We start from the raw sequence: 21,112 nt of genomic DNA on the forward strand, positions 1-21,112 counted from the left end.
AAGGGCTTTTCACAGATACTGTCTCCAGAATTGCCATGTTTCACCTCTGAACAGAACACATAATTCCCACATGATATAGATCTTGAAAATGAGAAAAACTGGGGTGGCCAGGTGGCTCAACAAGTAAGAGCACCGGCTCCAGTGTCAGGATGACCTGGGGATCAAATCCAGGCTCGGATACTTAGCACCACACCCAGAAATAACTGGCCATGTAACCTTGAGCAAGTTACTTAACCCCCATTGCTTTAAAAAAAAAAAAAGAAAATGAGAAAAACTTGTAGGAAAAGTATATTCTGCATGAGGCAAAAAGGTTTCTTTCTATAAATAGGAAGAGGTAAGTTCTATATTTGGAAAACTATGAACTGATTTCAGGGGGAAAAAAAAGCCTGGAAAAACTTAAATGAATTGATGCTGAGTGAAGTGAGCAGAACCAGAAGAACATTGTACATAGTAACAGAATAGAGTTTGAATGTAGATCAGAAGTATACTATTTTCACTTTCTTTATTCTTTTTGTGTTTTTTTTCTTTTGATCTTTTTCTTATTTCACCATATGACTAATATGGAAATAAGTTTTACATGATTGCACATATATAACCTATTTAAAATTCTTACCTTTTTAGTGAGGGGGGGATGGAAGGCAGGGGAGGGGGAAACTTGGAACTGATTTTTTTTAATGTTTAAAAATGGTCTTTACATGTAATTGTAAAAAAATTAAAATACTATTTTTAAAAAGATCTGATTTCAAATCCATCCTCAGACACTTATGGCTAGCTATATGACCTTGTGCAGGTCACTTAACCTCTGTCTGTCTCAATTTCCACAACTGTCAAGTGAGGATAATAACAACACCCACATCCCAGGGTTTTTGTGAGGATCAAGTAAAATATTATTTGTACAGCACTTTGCAAACCTTAAAGTGCTGTATAAATGCCAGCTATCATCATCATTATTATTACTTATTCTAAATAATAAAGGAAAAAAGCCAGTAATGAGAGGCCCACAATGAAGGGGACACCTCCCAACTTAAGAGCAGGAACCCTTGGAAAACTTTCTAGGGATGAACTGTGAGAGATACTGCTTAAGATTTATGCTGCCATGGGAATCTGTGTGCTCCCCACCCCTACCCCTAGCATGGGTACAGAAAGGGGGGGGGGGAGACGAGGAATGGAGCAGAAACATTGGCAGTGCCCTTAACAGGACAACTTGATGAAATGGTCTTTACTTAATTCTTCTGTAAGAATGGTTTTATGGCAGGTTCTTTTACTTTTCCTCTTTTTTTTGTTTCTGAGTTTCCTACATTGGGTGATATAACTTCTTACTTGATAGGGTGGGGGACAGTAGCCCCTAGGATAACTCTAATTCTTTCTATTATCTGATTTGTAAAAACAAAAAATACCCCAAAATCTGTATACCTCAATATTTCATTTGTTGAACTATCAAATATATACATATATATGTACATATATATATATATATATGTATATATGTTTTGCCTTTTGGAGGGCAATTGGGGTTAAGTAACTTGCCCAAGGTTACCCAGCTAGGTTTTTGTGTGTGGGTGTTAAGGGTCTGAGGCCAGAACTGAACTTGGGTCCTCGTGACTCCAGGGCCAACGCTTTACTCACTGCACCACCTAACCGCCCCTTATCAAATATATTTAATACAGGATTACCAGAGGGGAAAAAACTGATGCTATGCTGGAATTTAGTCTATCAAAGAGCATTTATTAAGCACCTAATATGTTCCAGGCACTATGCTATGCTCTGGGGCTTCAAAGGATCAAGTTTTCCTTAAGAAGTTCACATACCACTGGGAGGCACCACAGACCCAAAGAGAAGTAATTGCAAGATATTTACAAGCAAACGCAAAGTGGTTTGTGGAGGGTGGGAGTGAGCCCTGACAAGAGGTGGGACCAGGGGTCTTGAAAGAAGTGCCCCTTGCGATCAACTGCAAAAGGAACCAGGGATATAGGTGTAGAAGGAAGGAGAGCATTCAAGGAACAGGGAACTGACTGTAGAAATGCAGAAAATGGAATTTCATCTATGCGACAACAATTACTAATCTAGTTTCACTGGAATATATAGTGTCTGAGGAAGAGAATATGTAATACAGCTAAATAGATTTTAAAGGACTTCAAATGGGAGGAAGGGAGAGAGGCATCTACTATATTTCAGCTACTGAGTCTAGTCTGAGGCTAGATTTGAACCCATGTCTACCTGACTCAAGGTTTAGAGCTCCATCTAGTACAACACCAAGCAACCTCATTCTCCCAAAGAATTGACACTGACCTAAGGGGACCCACAACCTCACTGACTGGGGCAATTTTAAACATTCTAGCTCTGGTATTCATCCTCTGGCCATGTGCTGGCAGTATCCCAGGGGGAACTTCACTACAAGGTTGAGTTGAAACCTATGATCCAGACCAAACCTGAGCCTGAAAAGAAAAGGGGATGCAATGCAGAAGTGTAACGCCTGGTGACCAGAAGGCAGAAGAAAAGAGTCTAAAAATGAAGTATTGCTTACAACAATTTAATACAGGACAGAAGGAAACAAGAAAGCAGTAGGAGTGAAAGAAAGATGAAGGAAAGACCCGAAAACAAATACTTCCCAGAGCATCCTTCTAAGCAATGTATCAACTTTCAGGGGACCTACTCAAGACCTCTTCATGACCAGGGCTCCAGGGATTAATCTAAGGAATGGAGAAAATCATTTGTGTGAGAGAACAAATTTCTGTGCATTACGAATCTCCCTGGAGCATTGTCTCCAATGGTCACTCTCACCGTCTTCCATAAACAAATCTTGTCCAACACTTAGTGCTAGAGGGCATAGATAACAAAAAACAGGCAGAAGTTTGGAGGAAAAGACATAATAGTACTGGGTCTTTTAAAGGAAAAAGATTGACTCTAAGTTTATTTTCAGCAAGGATGCCATACAAAAATTAGCTCAGTGATCAATTAAGTCAGATAAAAGCTGATTTTGTTTTAGGAGAAAGGAATGGCTCATCTAAATGGACAAGTACTTTGAAACCAAAAAAACTAAAAATATAAAAAATAAATAGATGTCTAGTATAAAAATTGTAATCATTCCTTCAAAAGAACCAAAGGCTGAGGAGAATCTATACAAAGGAGTAAAACAATAGAAAATTACTTTCTTTAGCAACAACCTACTTAGAAATAAAACACTTGTTTTCATGCTTTTAACTATACAAGGTCATAAATGGGGCTGGGATGAATAAAATTTTTAGCAAAGAGGTTACAATGACATATTTAAAATATTATACACTATGACCAGGTGATTTTTATACCAGAAATAAAATGTTGGTTCCATATTAGCAAAGTTATAAACATAAGAACATTTTAATAACTAAAAATCACATAATTTTATCCATAACTGCAGAAAAAATCTTTTGACAAAATGCAATATTCATTTATGTTGTGAACACTAAAAAGCATAGAAATAAATGGGCCTTTCCTTAATATGGCAAGAATATCTATCTAAAGCCAAAAGCTAGCATTTCTGTGACTGGCAAGGCTAGAATCCTTACCAATAAAGCAAGAATGTTCATTGTCACCACTAGTAAAGAAATTTATGGACTCCCCATAGGTCTGCGGTTTTCAAACTTTGCACCTCAGTAAATGAATACCCACTGCTAAGTGCTAAAATTCAGTTCATACTAATTCCATTTGCTGTACCATGGATTTCCATCAGTTGCTATGATATGAAGTAAATAATTCAAGAAAGTCAGTGTGGAACAGGAAATAAGGATAGTGGTTTCCAATATGATTCCAAGGTTTGAGAAATTATGCAGCACCCAACAGGCACATATATCTCATTAGTAAGTAATTGTGTTTATTTAGAAATAAATAAAAATATTATTTTTTTCTTTCAATTCATGTGTGTTTTTAAATAGCTGCTAAGTTTTTAGAACATAACTACTTATTAAGTTGTTTGGAAATAACTACTTAATAAACAGAACTGTTAGATATTTCTTTTGGCCTAGAGGTACCATGAAAAAAATTACTAAGAGCACCATGGACTGAGAAATTTGGGGAACCTCTGGCATGGGCAAAATAGAAGCAAATTATTGCTTCTGCAGATAACATGATGGTTTGTTTAGAGAAACCTAGAGATAGTTGAAAAGTTAATAACTTCAGCAGAGTAACAGGATATAAAAATAAACACATATTGTTAACCTTTCTGTATGTCGTCAACAAAACCTCCAAAGAAGAGCCAGAAAAAGAAATGTCATTCAAAAATGAAATGGATGAATATAAAAGCATTTATTAACATGTAATATGTGCCAAATACTAAAGATACAAATAGAAAAACTAAGGCAGTCCCTGTTCGCAAGAAATTTGTATTCTAATTGGTAGAGGAAACCCATCAAAGAAGGTTAAGCTTCAGGACTGAGAAAGACCTGGAAATCCAAAGGGTTTAGAAGCAAGGGATATGACAAGATGCTAGTCATAGGGATTTACAGGAAAGGCATGGAGGTTTTAAGAGGCAGTGGAAGTTGGCAAATGGTAAGGCTTGTTTCCTCTTTCTAAACAGAAAGAATAGAGTTGGGGACCTCCATCTTACCCAAGTCAAATGGGCAGTTGAAAAATTCAAATGGGTTTTGGATGCCCCAGGTGGGTGAAGGGACAAAGAAAAATCAGGCAAGGGAGGAGGGCATCTTCAGTGTTGGGTCCCTGGTGGCAAGGAAAGTAAGAACTATTGTAAGCCTCTAGTTGCTTACGCCTTATCTTCCCATGTAAGCGACACGGGATATTACCATTATTTCTTTTGTTTCTGGTGTGTTTAATCTTTCCTGATCTTATGTGGAGTAACAAAAATGGAACAGATCAGATTACAACCTTGTGAAATTCAGGAGGTCAGGATGGTCATTAAAAGTACTCAACAACTGACCTGTTAGCCCCTCCAGAAGCTGGATCTCCACCATGTGTGATAGGATTACTATCCACCAGGGTCCCCATCACCAGGTAAACTGGGTGAGTTTTTATTTACTTTGGTTTTATTTTTCCCCCTTGAAAGGTAACAACACTGTCCTTGGGACATGATTTGTCCAGGAGGCTACAGGTCAAGTCTTGCCCCCATTGATGCAACTTCTGGTTGCCTAAGTGCATAAAAATACCCACGTGTAGTCAGAACTTTCAGAGTTGGTGGACATCCTAAGGCCATGGGAGGCATGACACTCTTCTCTGCTAACCAGACACTTTTCTGAATAGAAAAGTGCTACAGTATTCTCGCTGAATATTCGTTCTATGCTATTGAAAGACTGAATGACATACAAGTATCTCTTTTTGTTTTAACACTGAAACTAAACAACTAGAGAATAGGCTTGAGCCAGTACTGACCATTATATCATATCTTGCAAACCACCTAAACTAGGAAAGGATAAAACAGAAAAAGAGAATTATAGACCATTATGACTAATGAATATTAATGCAAAAATCTTAAATGTGTTCAATTGTTAACAAAAAGTAAATATATCTTATATATACTATATCAGAGGTGAATATTTTATCACCTAAAAGTCAAATTGCATCAAAACTGTTGAGAGAGAAAAATTCACTACATAGATATAGGCATTAGTCTAATAAAATCCAGCTTCTCAGTTACTTCAAGGAACTAATGAACCTGTAAAGCAATTACTTTCCTCAATAATGTTTGAAAATATTGTAGGTCTCTCTCAGCTTCCAGGATTAAATATCAATTATGACTATAATCAATAAAATACATTAAAAAAAACTTTAGCTGAAGGGGATAACATTGTTAAGGATGTACCTACTAAGCTTTGGAGTGAAATTGAGATAACAAACTTAGAAAAAAGATTCTCTCACCTTTAAATAGTAAATGAAAGCTTTACAATGCCAATTAGATGCAGACTCTTTGAAGTGTAAGGAGATATATTTGGAAATTGAGAGACCCACTTCCCATTTACATATCCTAAGTTTACAAGAAAAACCAAAAGGCACAATTTTTCAAAAGAGTAACTCCTTAGCATCAATGACTATTTTCAGACTTTACTAGAAAGAGGATGGGGGAAAACTATCTATAAAAGCACCAGCATTTGTTCTTCTGTAACTGTGTTATATAGCTGTTTTTCAGTTCTTTGGCTCACCCAACATCCATAAAAAGTTGAGGGAGGAATTTTGTACTAGAAGCTGATAATAAACTCTATGCTATGTTAAGATGTATTTCTATTAAAGAAACAACATGTTATAAAGCCTTTTTGAAAGATAAAAAGTATATATTTCTATAAGGGTAACTGAAAACACAAATATTTTCATATTTTGGGCTAAATAAAGCTTTTCCATAAGTCTTAAAGGTAAGTAATGAGCTATCTAGCCATCACAATATGCATGTTATCTTAGCTTTAGAGCTGAATGGTATCTTAGAGGTCATTTTACAAAGGAGGAAACCAAGGCAAAGGCTAAATGACCTTCCCCAGAAAAGTCACAAAGGTAGTAATTGTGTGGGTCAGGATTTGAACCCAGGACTTCCTATGATGATGACTGGCTGCTATGCTATGATGCTTTTCTCTGTCTTATTTATATGAATATTAGTTTATTCAATGATCCAAAGTACAGTAACTCTAAGAACATTATGCCTTTATTAATTTATTTACTTCTACTTATGAAGTTCCACTTATCCTAAAGCATACAGCCAAATTCTTGCAACTCAGGAGAAAATTTTTTTTTCAGTACCTATCCTTCACATTTAAAAATTTAAGTCTAGCAAAGATACGCACCTCTGGATAGGAAGTCCTTGGACATGTCAAAGGGTACATGCTTGACCGAAGATCTCTTATATACCACGTGAATCCTCCCTTTCTCTTCTTCCTTCTGCTTACCTTTTTCCAAAGGTTCAATGAAATATTCATCATCATCTGTCCTTATCATTCCAGCCTGTGGAAAGGAAATGGAAATGAAGAACTCAATGTCCAAGTACCTGACTGCTTCTGTTAGAGCTCACCTTGCCTTTAAATGGGGAGTAACTAGTACTTACGGAGTGCTCTGCAGCCTGCAAAGTGCTCTCCAAGCACTATTTCATTTGATCCTTATAACGACCCTGTAATATAGGTGCTAGTATTTTCCACCAAAGAGGAAACTAAGGCAGGGTCTAAGATATGGTTTGAATTCAGGTCTTCCTGACTCCAGGTCCAGCGCTCTGTGCCACCTTGGTGCCAGGAATGAATTAATTAGTTAACTCAATTCCCCACTGGCTTCTAAGTTTTAAAATCTCAATGATTTTATATCTTTTGGAGATTCTTATATGTCCCTTGGAGGGAATATAGTGTAATGAAAAGAAAGTGCCCCCACCCATTCTGGCAGAAACTACAAAGGGCTTCTGCCTGGCACTCAGCATATATGCAGGCCTGGCTGACCCTGAGATTGGATCTCAAAGCAGTAGTTGATTTTTCTGTTTTCTATTTCTTTCCTAAGTATGACTGACTTAATATGAATTATAATATGCACATTTCCAGCCTCGGAAGCAACCTTTTGAATTCAAGATGTTAGGAGTTTCTGGATTCCTCAATCAGTTAACTATGAAAGGTTCCCCACACAACTATTATATCAGCTCTTGGAAGAGAAGTCAAAAAATCAACAGCAGTAGAGGTCTAAACCCTGGCCTAGTTTACCAGAGGACAACGTGCCTTGAGGGAGATAGTGTTTAGGAGAGAGTATCAGTCAATCAATTAATCAATAAATATTTATTAATCCTTACTGTGCTCCAGGCAGTCTGCTAAGTGCTGGGGATAAAAAGAGAAAAAAAAAAGATAGTCCCTGCCTTCAATAAACTTAACATTCTTATGTATTTGTATCAGTTCTCTATAGGGATCTTGCCTTTATCAAAGTCATTTTTCTACAAAAGTTGTTTCCCCGTTCCTACAAAACTTTTTGATTTTATAGAATTAGAATGACTTATTTTATTTCCTGTGGAAAAAGAAAAATGAGTATTATGGCCAACTCACTCAGGTCTGCTGTGCCTTTGACTCTACCCTCTGGAGCCCTACTCCCATTGGCTTTTTGTCCACTGAAGAATGAATGCAGAGAAATTATCAATGGTTGGAGAGAGGTCCATTGAAGAAAGTTTTGATCATTATTGCTCAAGTACCTTCTTCAAGGTTTACCTGTATAGCAGGTGGAGATGTTGAGTCCTGTGGGACCCAAGAAGGAGACTTGTAAAAGAAAGAAGTTGGCAAAGGCATAGCCTGGAGAGTCTGGACAGGAGACTGACCAGTCGGGGTGGGTCTAATCTGAGAAAGATCTCTGGAGAAGTGCAGAAGATGCTCAGGGGAGGACAAAAGCCTGGCCTAGCTCACCAGAGGACATGAGCCTTGGGGAAAACAGCGTGTAGGGGAGAGTATCAGTTCAGCTGAAGGCAAAATGCTGATTCGGCAGTCCTGAAAAATGCTTCGCGTTTTTATGTCTTAAATATCCATCTCATGAAAGAGTGTCACAGTAGTTAGACATCACTGCCTCCTTTCATAAGGAAAATAAATCTTCAATTGTATTTTGCCTATCAGGGTCTCTTAAAGTGAGGCAAGCCTAAATTCCTTGTCCCTTCCCCATAACCTCCTTACCCATGCCCAGCAGTTCAACTACCACATGATGAAGTTAACAAGTAATTCTTAGAAGAAAAAAAATCTCTAAAGAATGGATTCTGGGCTGGCTAGGTGGCACAGTGAATATAGCACCAACCCTGGAGTCAGGAGGACATGAGTTCAAATCCAGCCTCAGACACTTAACACTTATTAACCATGTGACCTTGGGCAAGTCACTTAACCCCAATTGCCCTGCCCTTCCCCCTGAAAAAAAGAAAAAATAATAATGATTCACTTAGTTTGAAGAAGCCTTCAAGAATATGTGCCTTTCAATAATTAGTCATATTAAAATAATAAAGTCCATGAGCAAAAGTTCAGCCTAATTCAACACAACCTAAAAACAATTAAAATGCCAGGCTTTTAGATTTTGTAAACAGAATTCTGTGATTGCTTCAATTAGACAGCTGGACAGTTCAAGAGAATCTTTTCTTTATCACTTTGTAATGGGCTTTTATATTCAATTATCTCATCTGATCAACCCCCAGGATCTGACTTGATTCCCTTCAGGTCTTTCTAATCTCTACCTCCCAATCACGGTTATTACTTTTGAGCCCAGACCTAGATTTTCATGCAAGTCTGAGACACCCCTACAACAGAGGGCATGGTGGATGAGAAATTGGGAAAACAGGATTCAACATTCAGTTGTCGAGGTATGACTTTGGGCAAGCCATTCATTATTATTGATGAAAGCTTCCCATCCACATTTGTAAAAATGAGAAGATTGGGTAATCTAAGTTTATATATATATATATATATATATATATATATATATATATATATATATATATACACACACACATACACACATATACATATATACACATACATGTTTGTATATGTGTGTATATGTATGTACATGTATGTGTGTGATATAAGTAAAAGTTCCTTTCAACTTTATAATTCTATGATTCTAAGTAATAGTTAAACTATTAGAGATGTACCTCATACTATTTTATTTTGAAAATTCAACCCCTGGTTAAATTTTTCAGTTCTGTATCCTGAGTCTAAGCACAATTTTAAGTTTTTAAAGCTTAAAATTACATTGAAATTTTAATGTTATCATGAAGGTAACATATTCAACAATGGTTCAATAAAAGAAAAAAAAAGATTAATCTAACACAGAATCAGAAGGAAACATACTAACCTCAATACCTAAATCGGTTCAGGCACCCTGCCTTCATTCTTACATTTCTTTTAGTCCAGGGGTGTGATGGTAAATGTTTAAGAACCAGATAATCAGGGAGAAAAACCTACATCACTCACTTTTAAGCTTACTCAGCATTATTAACATTTGCTCTATCACTTTCTTAAGTCAAGACAATAAAAGAATAAACCACATTCTGATCTGTAGCTTTTGCCAAGAGCTAGTATTTTAGCTCCCACTTTAAGGTTTGCAAAGCACTTTAAAAATATTATCTCATTTGATCCTCACAACAACTCTCAGGGTCACATCAGTGGTAAGAAGGAAAATCAGGGTTAAAATCCATGCTTTTTTTACTCTAAATTCCACCCTTTTCCCACTTTTTCCTCCTCACAGGAGCTGCTTTTCTTTCTGCCTTCAGAATTCAATCCCTAAGAGTTGTTCATTCCAACTGGGCTGACCTCCTCCACAAAATTTCAGATCACAGAATGCTACCCACTCTGTGACTGAACACTTTTGAATCTAATGTTACAGAGTTGAAAAAAAAAAAACTCCTCACAGAGAGTTCTCTATACCAATGAAATCACAGGTCCTATCTTTCCTTTCATGGTATATGCCTGCTACTCTCTTTTTCTGAAATAAATATAGAATATTTATTTAATATATTAATATAAAAATCCCCCAACTAATAAATGGTCAAAGGATGTGAACAGGCAGTTTTCTAATGAAGAAATAAAGACAATTTATAGTCATATGAAAAAATATCCTAAATTATTATTGATTAGAGGAATGCAAATTGAAATATCCTTAAGACATCATTTTACACCTACCAGAGTGACTAAAGTGTTTGAAGGGAAAAGAAACAAATGTTGGAGGAATGTGTAAACATTGGGACACTAATTCATTGCAGATGGAATTGTGAACTAATTCAACCACTTTAGAGAACAATATGGAATTATGTCTAAAGAGTTATAAAACTACCTATACCCTTTGACCCAGCAACACCACTACTAGATCTATTTCTAAAGATGATTCATGGGAAAGGAAAAGAACATATATATTCTAAGATGATTATAGCAGCTCTCTTTTTTGTTTCAAAGAATTGGAAATTGGAGGGATATCCATCAATTGGAGAAAGGCTGAACAAGTTGAGATATATGATTGTGACAGAATGCTGCTGTGCTATAAGAAACTATGAGCTCAGTGATCTTAGAAAAACTTGCATGAAATAATGGAGAGCAAAATGAGCAGAACCAAGATAACATTGTATACAGTAACAGCAATATTAAGAACAACTTTGATTAACTATATGCCTTTCAACAATGTCATATTAAAATAATAATGTCAGTGATCTCAGTCCAATTAAACATACCTAAAACCAATTAAAATGCCAGTCTTTTAGATTTTGTAAATTAACTGTGAAGGACATATGAAGAAAGATGCTATCTGTACCCAAAGAAAGAATTGATAAATAGAAATATAGAATAATCATACATGTATTGTGTATGTATGTATATGTATATATGCTTCTCTGTGTGTGTATTTGTGTCTAATGGAAGCCATTTGTAGGGTGGTGTGGGGGAAGGTAGAAAAAAGGAGGAAAAAAGAAATTTACATGATATTTTGTTGCGTATTTGAAAGAAATAGAAAAATCATGCAAAGTAGATGTGCAGTTTCATCTACAATCATCTTTTGCATTGTACTATATCATGGAGTTGCTTGTTTTATTCCATAAATATGTATTAATATAATAAAAATGGGAAAAAAGAAATACATATCTAAGTGTCAGTATATTCTTCCATATGCTAACCCCAACTCCAAACCCTGAGATGATCATAGTTTAGGGCTAAACCTAACTCTCTTTCACCGCCTCTTTTGTACGAGTGTCAGAGAATACAGGAGGGTAGTTTATGTCATATTCTTCCCCCAAAAGAATGCAAGATCCTTGAAGACAGAGAATTTATTGTTTTCCTTCTGTATCCTCAGTGCCTTGTACAATGATTGGCACAAAAGAAGCATTTAATAAAAGCTAACTGATTGAATGGTACAGAGAGCTGTCATTCATTGAGATAAATACATTTTGATTAAGAAAAGTTTAGATTGTACACAGTCTCTGCCCTCATGGATCTTAGAGAGTAGTCGAGAGATAAAACAAAATAGCAAATAATTCTAATACAGAGCCCAAGGAGAGAGCTGCCCTTAACAGGTTAGGTAAAGGTAGAGTGAGAAGAGAGTAAAGGAATAATTCAAGGAGGAGGTGCTGCTTAAATTAGGCATTAAGGGGGAATGGATAGGAAATCTAAACTAGATTCTTTACATTTTATACAAAGAAACTCTGCTCTCAATAGCACAACCTTTCATAATTAACATTCACATTTACAGATAGTTTTCCCAACATTTGCTATTTCTGACAAAAATCCTTAGAGAAAAAGTTGATTTTATTTTATTATTTTATCAATTTGGAAACTGGTGCAAAGGATCAGGTTTTGAGGTCACACAGAAAATCAGTGACACAGTCAATCCCAGGATTCACTGCCCTAATAATAAAGCTTATTAAGTCAATTGCTTGAGTAAAGAAAACACCCAACATAATGAAGAAATGTTGTGGGTCAAGAGATGCCCAAAAGATGAACCTAGGAATAGTAATTCCATAACAACTACAAGCAGAACATCTCAGAGAAAACAATCACATGCTAAAAAGGAACAGAAAAGTACCTGGAAAAAATAAAGAGATTACCCAACAATTGGTGAATAGTTAAGCTAATTATGCTACATTAATGTAATGAAATCTTATTATGACATGACAAATGACAAAAAGGAATAAATTCAGATGAATTTAAGATAACTTGTATGAAGTGATATAAGAACCACTAAGACAATTTTCTGTGTTCAAAAAACTGCAAAAGTTTTTTAAAAATTCAGCTCAATTCAATGGATAATCATGAAGGCAGAAGACTGAGGAATAGGTAGGCTTCCCACCTTTGGACAGGGATGGGGATAGACTGTAGGCGAAGAATGAAGTACACATTTTTTGGCACTGACAATATATGGGGGAGCAGGGGTGGCATGTTTTCTTTGGCCATGTTTGTTTAGTAAAAGGACAGAGTTTTATGGGAGAGGAAAGAGAAGGAAGAAGTTTATGATTATGAAGTTCCCAAAAATGAAAAGAAAAAAAACATATGTCAATGAAACCTTTTTCTTAATGCACAGTAAAGAATAAAAGTTTACTGATAGATGCCAATAAGTTTTGGAATAAACATGTTAAATTTTTATATGTGTATATACATGTGTTTATATGTACGCATATATCAATATATATGTATATGTGTACATGTATGTGTGCATATATCACATCATATATAATTTTATTAAATTTGTGTCTTTAAAAAATCTGTAAGCAATAAAATTTCATAATCAATCCTCAATTGCTGTTCTTTGCATGTGGAAACTTCTGTCAAGTTTATAATATACAAAACCACAGTTTTTTTTAAAAAAGAGAAAAAAGTAAACAAAATATTTTTGTTTCATATTGCTTTCCTTCATGAAGCACACAAACTTTGTTTTACTGTGTTCAAATGCCAAGATATGTCTTGCCTCCTCACCCTAACAGTTTATTTTAAATGAAATTACCTAGGAGTATGACTAAGTCTTCTGTCAAGTAATAAAGTCATCTGTTTCTATCATTTATACATTTCTCCGATAATGTATTTCTTCAAAATTAGGCACACAATTTAATAGAGGCTCAATTAAGTGTATGGTCTTTGGGAAATCCTCAAGACTCTCTCTGATATGAGTGACAGCAGGACCATGATCCCATGGGCTTCATACTCAGAGATGGGAAAAACCTTGCCAACACAGCAGTGGGTTTCCCTCTTCAGGTAAGATAATTAGCATTTCTGAGTTGGCAATACACCACCGCTCTCTTTTCATGCTAATGACTCACTTTCTTGCCATCTTTGTGGGCAAAACTAAGTTTATACCTACAGTTGCTATGTTACTGGTGTAAGGCCTTATCTTGGCACAGGAGTTTTGTTTAAATAATCCATTTACTGCAAAGCTATTTGCCTACATTTGAAAGTATCTATTTCCAAAGGCAATATAAAAGCTAACCTTGGCTTTCCCTTCCAACTGAAGGAGGTAATTTTTTTCTTTTCTGTGATGTCTACAAATCCACAGGAAAAAAAAAGAAGCCTACTGCTATATAATAACTTTTTTTCATTTTTTTAGAACCCCAAAGTAAAATTGTGAGCACCAAAGTAAAACTGCAGAATTTTCCATTAAACTTTTTACTAGCTTTCAATTCACTTAAGATTAACTTTTATTTTCCTCCATCCAATGTAGGCAAAAAGTATCCTCCAAATTTCCCTCCCCTAGAACTTGCCCTGCTCTACCACACAATTACTACTAAAACTGTAAAGTTCAAAATTTTTAATAATTATTACATAAGTGAAGCCCAAGTTATTACACAGTATCTAGCACATAAGTGATTAAAAAATCTTTTTTATCAAGTAAACAATTTGAAAAGCTATCACCAATGGTCCAAGGGTCACTTGTCCCTATGACAGGAACAAGTTTGGAACTCATGTGAATGAGAGTTTAATACCAGGGAAACTTAACACCCAAGTTGGGTTGTGTGCCAAGGGTAGATTTCTTATACTCTCTCTGACCCATTGCTCCCACCCCTGAGTTCTGGGGAAAAAAATCTCATAAACAGAGATTAAGTCTGATTCATGTCTACAGTCCGAAAAGGATTAAAAAGATCTCTTCCATAAAAGGCCCTCAGTGTTGAAAGCAGATACTAGGTCCAGGACAGCTATTTATTTCCTCCACAACAAAAGAAATACTCAGAACACAAAAGTTTCACAAATGTGCATTTAAAACATGAAACAATGACTTAGTACCTATTAATGCTCTCTGGTTAAGGCAAAGGGATTTTAAGGAACTACTGAACTGATATTTTACTTTCTCCTTGGCACAATGTTACAATGTCTCCTTTAATAAGCACAAAGGAGCAATAAAATAGGAGATGCCCCAACAAAGAGGACACTTTAAGGAGAGGAAGAGAAAGAGAGGTGGGATCTTCTTCCTTTCTTGCTGAAAAAAGTGGGTCTTCCTAGTTCAATCACCACTCATCTTTGACATGACACCCAAGTCACAGGGACCAAGGAGAGAATGATGAATTTACTCAAAGAGCAATTCCTTCAGGAGTTAAGCCAGAGCACACATCCCATCTCCTCAGAGCCAACGAACACACACCCAGCTCCCTGTGAGGTACTCCAGTGCAAGAGATAAAGACCCTAATCACACTCTTGTTAGAGAAAATATACACATGACACCAAGAAGGTCCATGTAAAACATCAATTTAACAAGGATACATGTAGCTGGGTGGTGCCACTGATAGAGCACTGGAACTGGAGTTAGGAAGATTGGTCTGAATCCAGACTCAGACACTTCTTAACTATGTGAAAAAAAATCCAGTTTGTTTGTTTTGGGGGTGGGGGGTGTTTCAAGAAGAAAGAAATGAAATACATTTTGATCCATATCACTCTCCTTCACGAAGGAGATGCAATCAAAAATTCAATGGAAAATGCCGTGCAAGTCAGTGCCTTAGTTTCCGCATTTGTAAAATAAAGATCCTAAAAGAACCCACTTCCCAAGATGCCAGGAGGTTCAAATGAAAAAATATTTGTAAAGTGCTTTGAAAAACTTTAAGGTACTTTATGAATGCTGGCCATTGTTTTATATGGAGATTAAAAAGATTGAGATCCTTACTTGTGTAACATTCAAGCAAATGTGTAAGCCTGAAAAACCTTCAGTTCTGAGTTCATGCTCATATGGAAGAAATATGAAATATTTTCATAAAAGATGCAATACTTCATACCTAGAAGACAGGCATGGAGCTTCTTTTTAGACAGGCAACACAAAGTCATTTCCTTAAAGCAACTGAAATACATTTTGACTGATCTGGAAGGGCTTATAATGGATTTCTGAGAACAAAGATCAAACCACAACAGTGAATTATGGGGGCTCAAAGATAAAAGGAAGATTTGGGTTGGACGGTCAGTGCAAAGTTAGTTAATTAAACCTCATTACTTTCATTAGATGAATCAATTAATTTCCTGCCTTTCATGATTATCAAGTCAAATCATTCCTCAAAACCCTAGCAATGCATGAAGATGAAGTCTGTTACCTCTGGAGACCAGCTCAGGCAGTCAGTAAATCAACACATCTAGTAAGCACCTACTATGCTAGACACTGTACCTTAGACCACTATTACTCAGAGTTATGATTGCATTAAAGCTACAAAATAAAGAGAAAATGTAGAAATTATAGACTGGCAATCTGAGTACCTCAGCCAGAAAAAAAAATCTATCACTTCAAGAGATTCTCTCAAAAACACAGTCCTGTCCTATTTGAATAAGGAAGATGTATCCAAGCATAAGTTCAATGACAAGTATGTGAGGCGTAGTTCTCCTGTTCATGGGGCCTCCTTGTGCTATCAGCATTTGAGGAATAAAAGACATCAGTTCTGAGAACTCATGAATCAGATACTTCATACCAGTGCTGATTTCACTTCTGAGGAGAAAACACATACACACCCCAATGCAAAGAGAGGCCCTTCTGTTGTTACCTAATGGAGCAGATCCTATAAAAATATACAAAAAATCTAAAAGGGCAGCAAAGGCATTTTACAAATATTTGTCTCACCAATCACAGTAGGTGACACATGATTAAACATTATCTTTCATGTATTTCCCAGATCATAAAAATAAGTTGGTAGCTGTCATCATGATCTTATCCTGGGTATTAAAAGGCTGACATTAAATATCTCACTGATTTCTTCCCTTTTGCCTGTGGCAATTTTATTTAACTTAAATTCAGTTTTATGATGACTGACTGTCGTACTAATAGTAAGAAGCCATTAAATTTTATTACCAATTTTTCTAATTCTTTTTGTGTCAGAGATTACTACTTATAATTAACATTGCTGGAAAAAGAAAGTTTACATTGAGGAATTATTCTAGAAAAAGTCTTATAATAAAAGAGGAGATTCCAGTGTTCCAGTGTCTGAATTCCCTTCAACAATGCAAATTACAACCTACCCTCACTTTTGCAAAACTTTAATTATGATTCAACTGAGAATCTTCTAAGTTTCTGTTCTTTATTCTGCTACCCTCCATTCACTGTATGGGGGAGTTCATTTGATTCACATGCACTATTAAGACTGTTAATTTTGTATTTCTCTTTATCATAATCTCTTATACGTTTGCCTCTTTTCCTCCAGTCCTTTTCTTTACAAAGAAGAAAATAGTGAATGAGAGGAAATGTGGTCAGAATCCACAATCAGTGATGGAAATGGTTTGTCCCAATCCTCTGCCCCTTATCTCCTCCCTATACCCAGATCCCAGTCTCTAAATTCTGACAACTTTCCTTCTCTTTTAATGCTTCCTTTATGAATGACATTCTGAAGCTGACATTTGTTTTTCTCTTGAATATTCCATCTTTAATTCTGCCCTACCTTGTTCTTACACTCATCTTCCTCCTCTTTTCCCTGTCCCTACCTGTTTCTCTGTCATTTGATGTATTTCTGTGCCAAACACTCTGTAGGTATAGTTCAACAATCCTTTATCTTATAAAGTTAAGAGCGAGACTATTATATTAGATTCTCTATCCATTCCTCTGGGTTTATATACTTTCATTCTTTCATACCCCACTGATGTCAAATAGTAAGTTTCTCCTCCATCTTAAGTTTAACTCTGGCCTCAGACACACTAGTCATTTGATTCTGGGCAAGTCAATTAACCTCTTGTTAGTCTCAGTACTTTCAACTGTAAAATGGGGATAATAACAGCACCTACCTCACAGGATTAGTGTGTGAATTAAATTAGATAACATTTTTAAAAGTGGTTAGCACAGTGCCTGGAACATAGTAGGTGCAATATAAATGCTCATTCCCCTCCCTCCAACCTGTCTTTTCTTTCCTCTCTCAAAATTAACAAAATAGAAAGAAGCCAGTCCCAAGTCATGTTTGTCTTAATCTCTATCTATAACCCTTTAAAAACATAAAGATTCTGAAGGAATCCTATTAAAATATAGGTACTTTGTCATTGTTTGGCCTTTTCTGAGTGCCCAAATGTGGTTGACTTTCTAGGTTTCTCCTGACTCCATGTTTGCAATTCAAAGTTTCCACTCAGATCTCTTTTATTTTTTAAATCAAGAATGCTTGAAAGCCCTCATCCATCAAAGGTCTAGTTTCCTGGTATGGTAATGCTTAGTCTTGTAGAATAAGCTATTCTTTGTTGTATTGCTCTCTCTTTGACTTTTTGGAAAATCATATTCCAAGATTTACTATCTTTCATAGTAGCTGTCATAAAGTCATGTGTGATCTAAACTGTGATTATTTGTTACTTGAATTCTTTCTTTCTGGAAGCTGATGGTGTTTTTTTCATTGACCTGGAAGTTCTTGTTTTTGGCTGTGACATTCTTAGATCTTTTCCTTTGGGGATTTTATTCCAGAGGTGATTCATATCTAATAGCTCTAGAAAACATTCTTTTATGATTGTTTGAAATAGGTTTTCACTGTCTTTTGTTTACTCATGATTCCCAGAGAACCTGGTGATTCTTTGAATTTTCTTTCCTCAATTGCTTTACTAGTACAGTTGTTTTTGATAGTTGGTAACATGTTTTTTCTGCTTTTATGCTATTTTGACTTTGTACTACTAGTTCTTATTGTCCCATGGAATTATTAAATTCCCTTTGTAACATCCTATTTTTCAAGGAGTCTAATATTTGGGTAAGTTTATTCATCTTATGTTTTAGACTATTTTCTTCTCAATTTTTTCTCCTAAAACTCTTATTTATAATTTTCTTTTGTAATGTTTTGCTTCCTTTCTTCAAGCCACATATATAATCCTTGTGGTCAGCTAATTTTTTTCTCTGAGGTTCTATTATAATTGTCCTAGAGTTACTCTTTCTTTCTTACTTTACCACTTAGTTTTCTCTTAACTCAAGATTAACTCTGTTTTAACTCATCATTTTTCTCCATTGGGTTCAGTGTTTTCTTCTATTTAGTCATATTTTTAGTCTCATTTTTTGGTGCTGTTCCCTCTGAACACCACTGCCAATCTGAATGGAATGGATAATTATATGTCCCATCCTCTGCCTCCATCCTTGGCTTCTCTCTCAGTCTCCTGGTTGTCCACTGTGGGTTCTGGCTTTGGGTAGTCTTTCTAATCTTCTCATACTAACTCCAATTAGGATGTGGTCTTATCTTCTGCTATGGCCATGATGGACTCCAGTGGAATAGTGGAGATCATATTGATCTCAGGCCTCCAGAAGTGAACCCCAACATGTTCTGGTACCAGTACATGGAGCTATCTTCCAGTGCTTTGAGAAATTCACAGTTATGCTAAGGATCTCTTTATAGTAATGACTAGAGGCTAGTTCTGTCCCTAGTTTCAATTTGGACAGACCTGGGCCAGGTTCTGGCTTCAGAACTTCAATTAATAGAGGTCATTCAGGTTTGCAACCTCCTTCTTCAAAGCTCTGACTGAGTTCAAGTCTATTTGCAGGAGCATTTCTTTGTCCTGGTTCTTCTTGTCTCTTCCAGATTTCAATTTTATTTGACTTGGTGTTGGTTGCCCCAATTTGGCTACTCATCTTTTCTGCCATTCTTATTTGAAAATGGAATGCATCATATTTCTCCCTACATCTTCCCACTGTGTATTTTCCCAATTATTGAAAAGAGTACACCATGCTACAAGTCCCTCAGTCTTGTAACCTAGGAGTTGTCATAGATTCCTCACTCTTACCTGCTACATTGAACCTATAGACAAGGCCTGTCAATTTAACTTTGTAGTATCTCTCAGGTAGGCCCTTTCTCTCTTGATGTTGTCATCACTCCAGTGTAGGCCCCCATCACCTCATTCCTAGACTAATGTAATATCATCATAGCGGCTCTATCTGCCTTAGGTCTCTCCCCACTCCATTTCATTCTTCATTCAGCAACTAAAATGATTTCCCTGAAACATAGGTCTGACCATGTCACCCCCACCCATTCCCAACAAGCTCCAGTGGCTCCCTATTGCCTCCAGAATTGAAAACAAAATCCTCTGCTTAGCACTCAAAGCCCTTCACAACCTGGTCCCCTTCTACCTTTCCAGTCTTCTCATATCTTACTCTACACCATGTACTCTGATCCAGTAACACTGGCCTCTGGGCTATTTCATGAACAAAATGCTCCATCTGTTGGATCTGGGCATTGTCTCTGGCTGCCCCCATTCTTGGAATGCTCTCCCTCCTCATCTCAGTCTCTTAGCTTCCCTGCCTTCTTTTAAGTCCCAACTAAAGTCCCATCTTCTATAGGAAGCCTTCCCCAACTTCTCTTAATTCTGGTGCCTTCCCTCTCTTAATTATTTCTCATTTATTCTGGAAATTTATTATATCCATTTGTTTGTTGAGCTCCTTGAGGGCAAAGATTATATCTTGCCCCTTTTTGTATCCCTGGAACTTAGCACAGTGCCTGGAACAAAATTGATACTTGATTGATTGATTGATTGATTGATTGATTGACTGAATAGTTCTGGCCAAGAGCAAAGAGCTCACTTCAGTTTATTTTCAGTTTTCTCTTTCTTTTCTGAGATCATTTTCAGATATTCCCTTGGTTTTCTGTAGGAAAAAGTGTGTTTCTCTATAACCCCTCTCCTTGCCATCTTAACTAGAAGTCCTCTTCAGTCGTTATTTGCATGCCAGTAAGTAAAGATCTTGGTTTAAAATGAGGCCACTCCATGGAGAAGATCATTTGACAAAGCTATATGGCATAGTTATCTTTACTTGGAAGGAAGAGAAGGCAATTTCTTCTTTTAAAAAGTAGGAATGTTTAAGAGAAACATCAACAAAGAAAAGGATATGAACATAAGCCTATTAACTAGGCCAAGGAGGTGTCTGTTAACCATCTCATGTGAATTGACTGAGAGTAGATACTTTAGCCTATAAAAAAGGGGACTTAAAGAAAGACACTGTAGATGTCTTTTAAAAATATCTGAAGGGATTTCCTGCCATCTTGGGGATAGGGAAGGGAGGGAAGAGAAAAACCTGAAACCCCAAAATCTTATTTAAAAAATAAAGGTCAGGGGCGGCTGGGTGGCACAGCGAGTAAGGGCACCAGCTCCAGTGTCAGGATGACCTGGGGATCGAATCCCAGGCTCAGACACTTAACACCCAACCAGAAACACCTGGCCATGTAACCTTCAGCAAGTTACTTAACCCCAATTGCTTAGGGGCGGCCAGGTGGCTCAGTGAGTAAGAGCACCGGCTCCAGTGTCAGGATGACTTGAAGATCAAATATGGGCTCAGATAC

General features: G+C 36.5%; 1 protein-coding gene across 1 annotated transcript in view; it reads right to left on the minus strand.

Annotated features, from left to right (window-relative positions):
- ADAMTS3 (ADAM metallopeptidase with thrombospondin type 1 motif 3) overlaps nucleotides 1–21,112 on the minus strand; it is a 282,573-nt gene that overhangs the window by 164,687 nt on the left and 96,774 nt on the right. Inside the window, exon 4 of the mRNA XM_069091667.1 lies at nucleotides 6,756–6,912. Coding sequence (XP_068947768.1) covers nucleotides 6,756–6,912 — 157 coding nt within the window. The remainder of the gene's footprint in view (nucleotides 1–6,755; nucleotides 6,913–21,112) is intronic.

Source organism: Petaurus breviceps, unplaced genomic scaffold, assembly GCF_028583685.1.
Source record: "Petaurus breviceps papuanus isolate PSGF00001 unplaced genomic scaffold, PetGlider_PUasm1.0 126, whole genome shotgun sequence".
Classification (NCBI taxonomy): domain Eukaryota; kingdom Metazoa; phylum Chordata; class Mammalia; order Diprotodontia; family Petauridae; genus Petaurus; species Petaurus breviceps.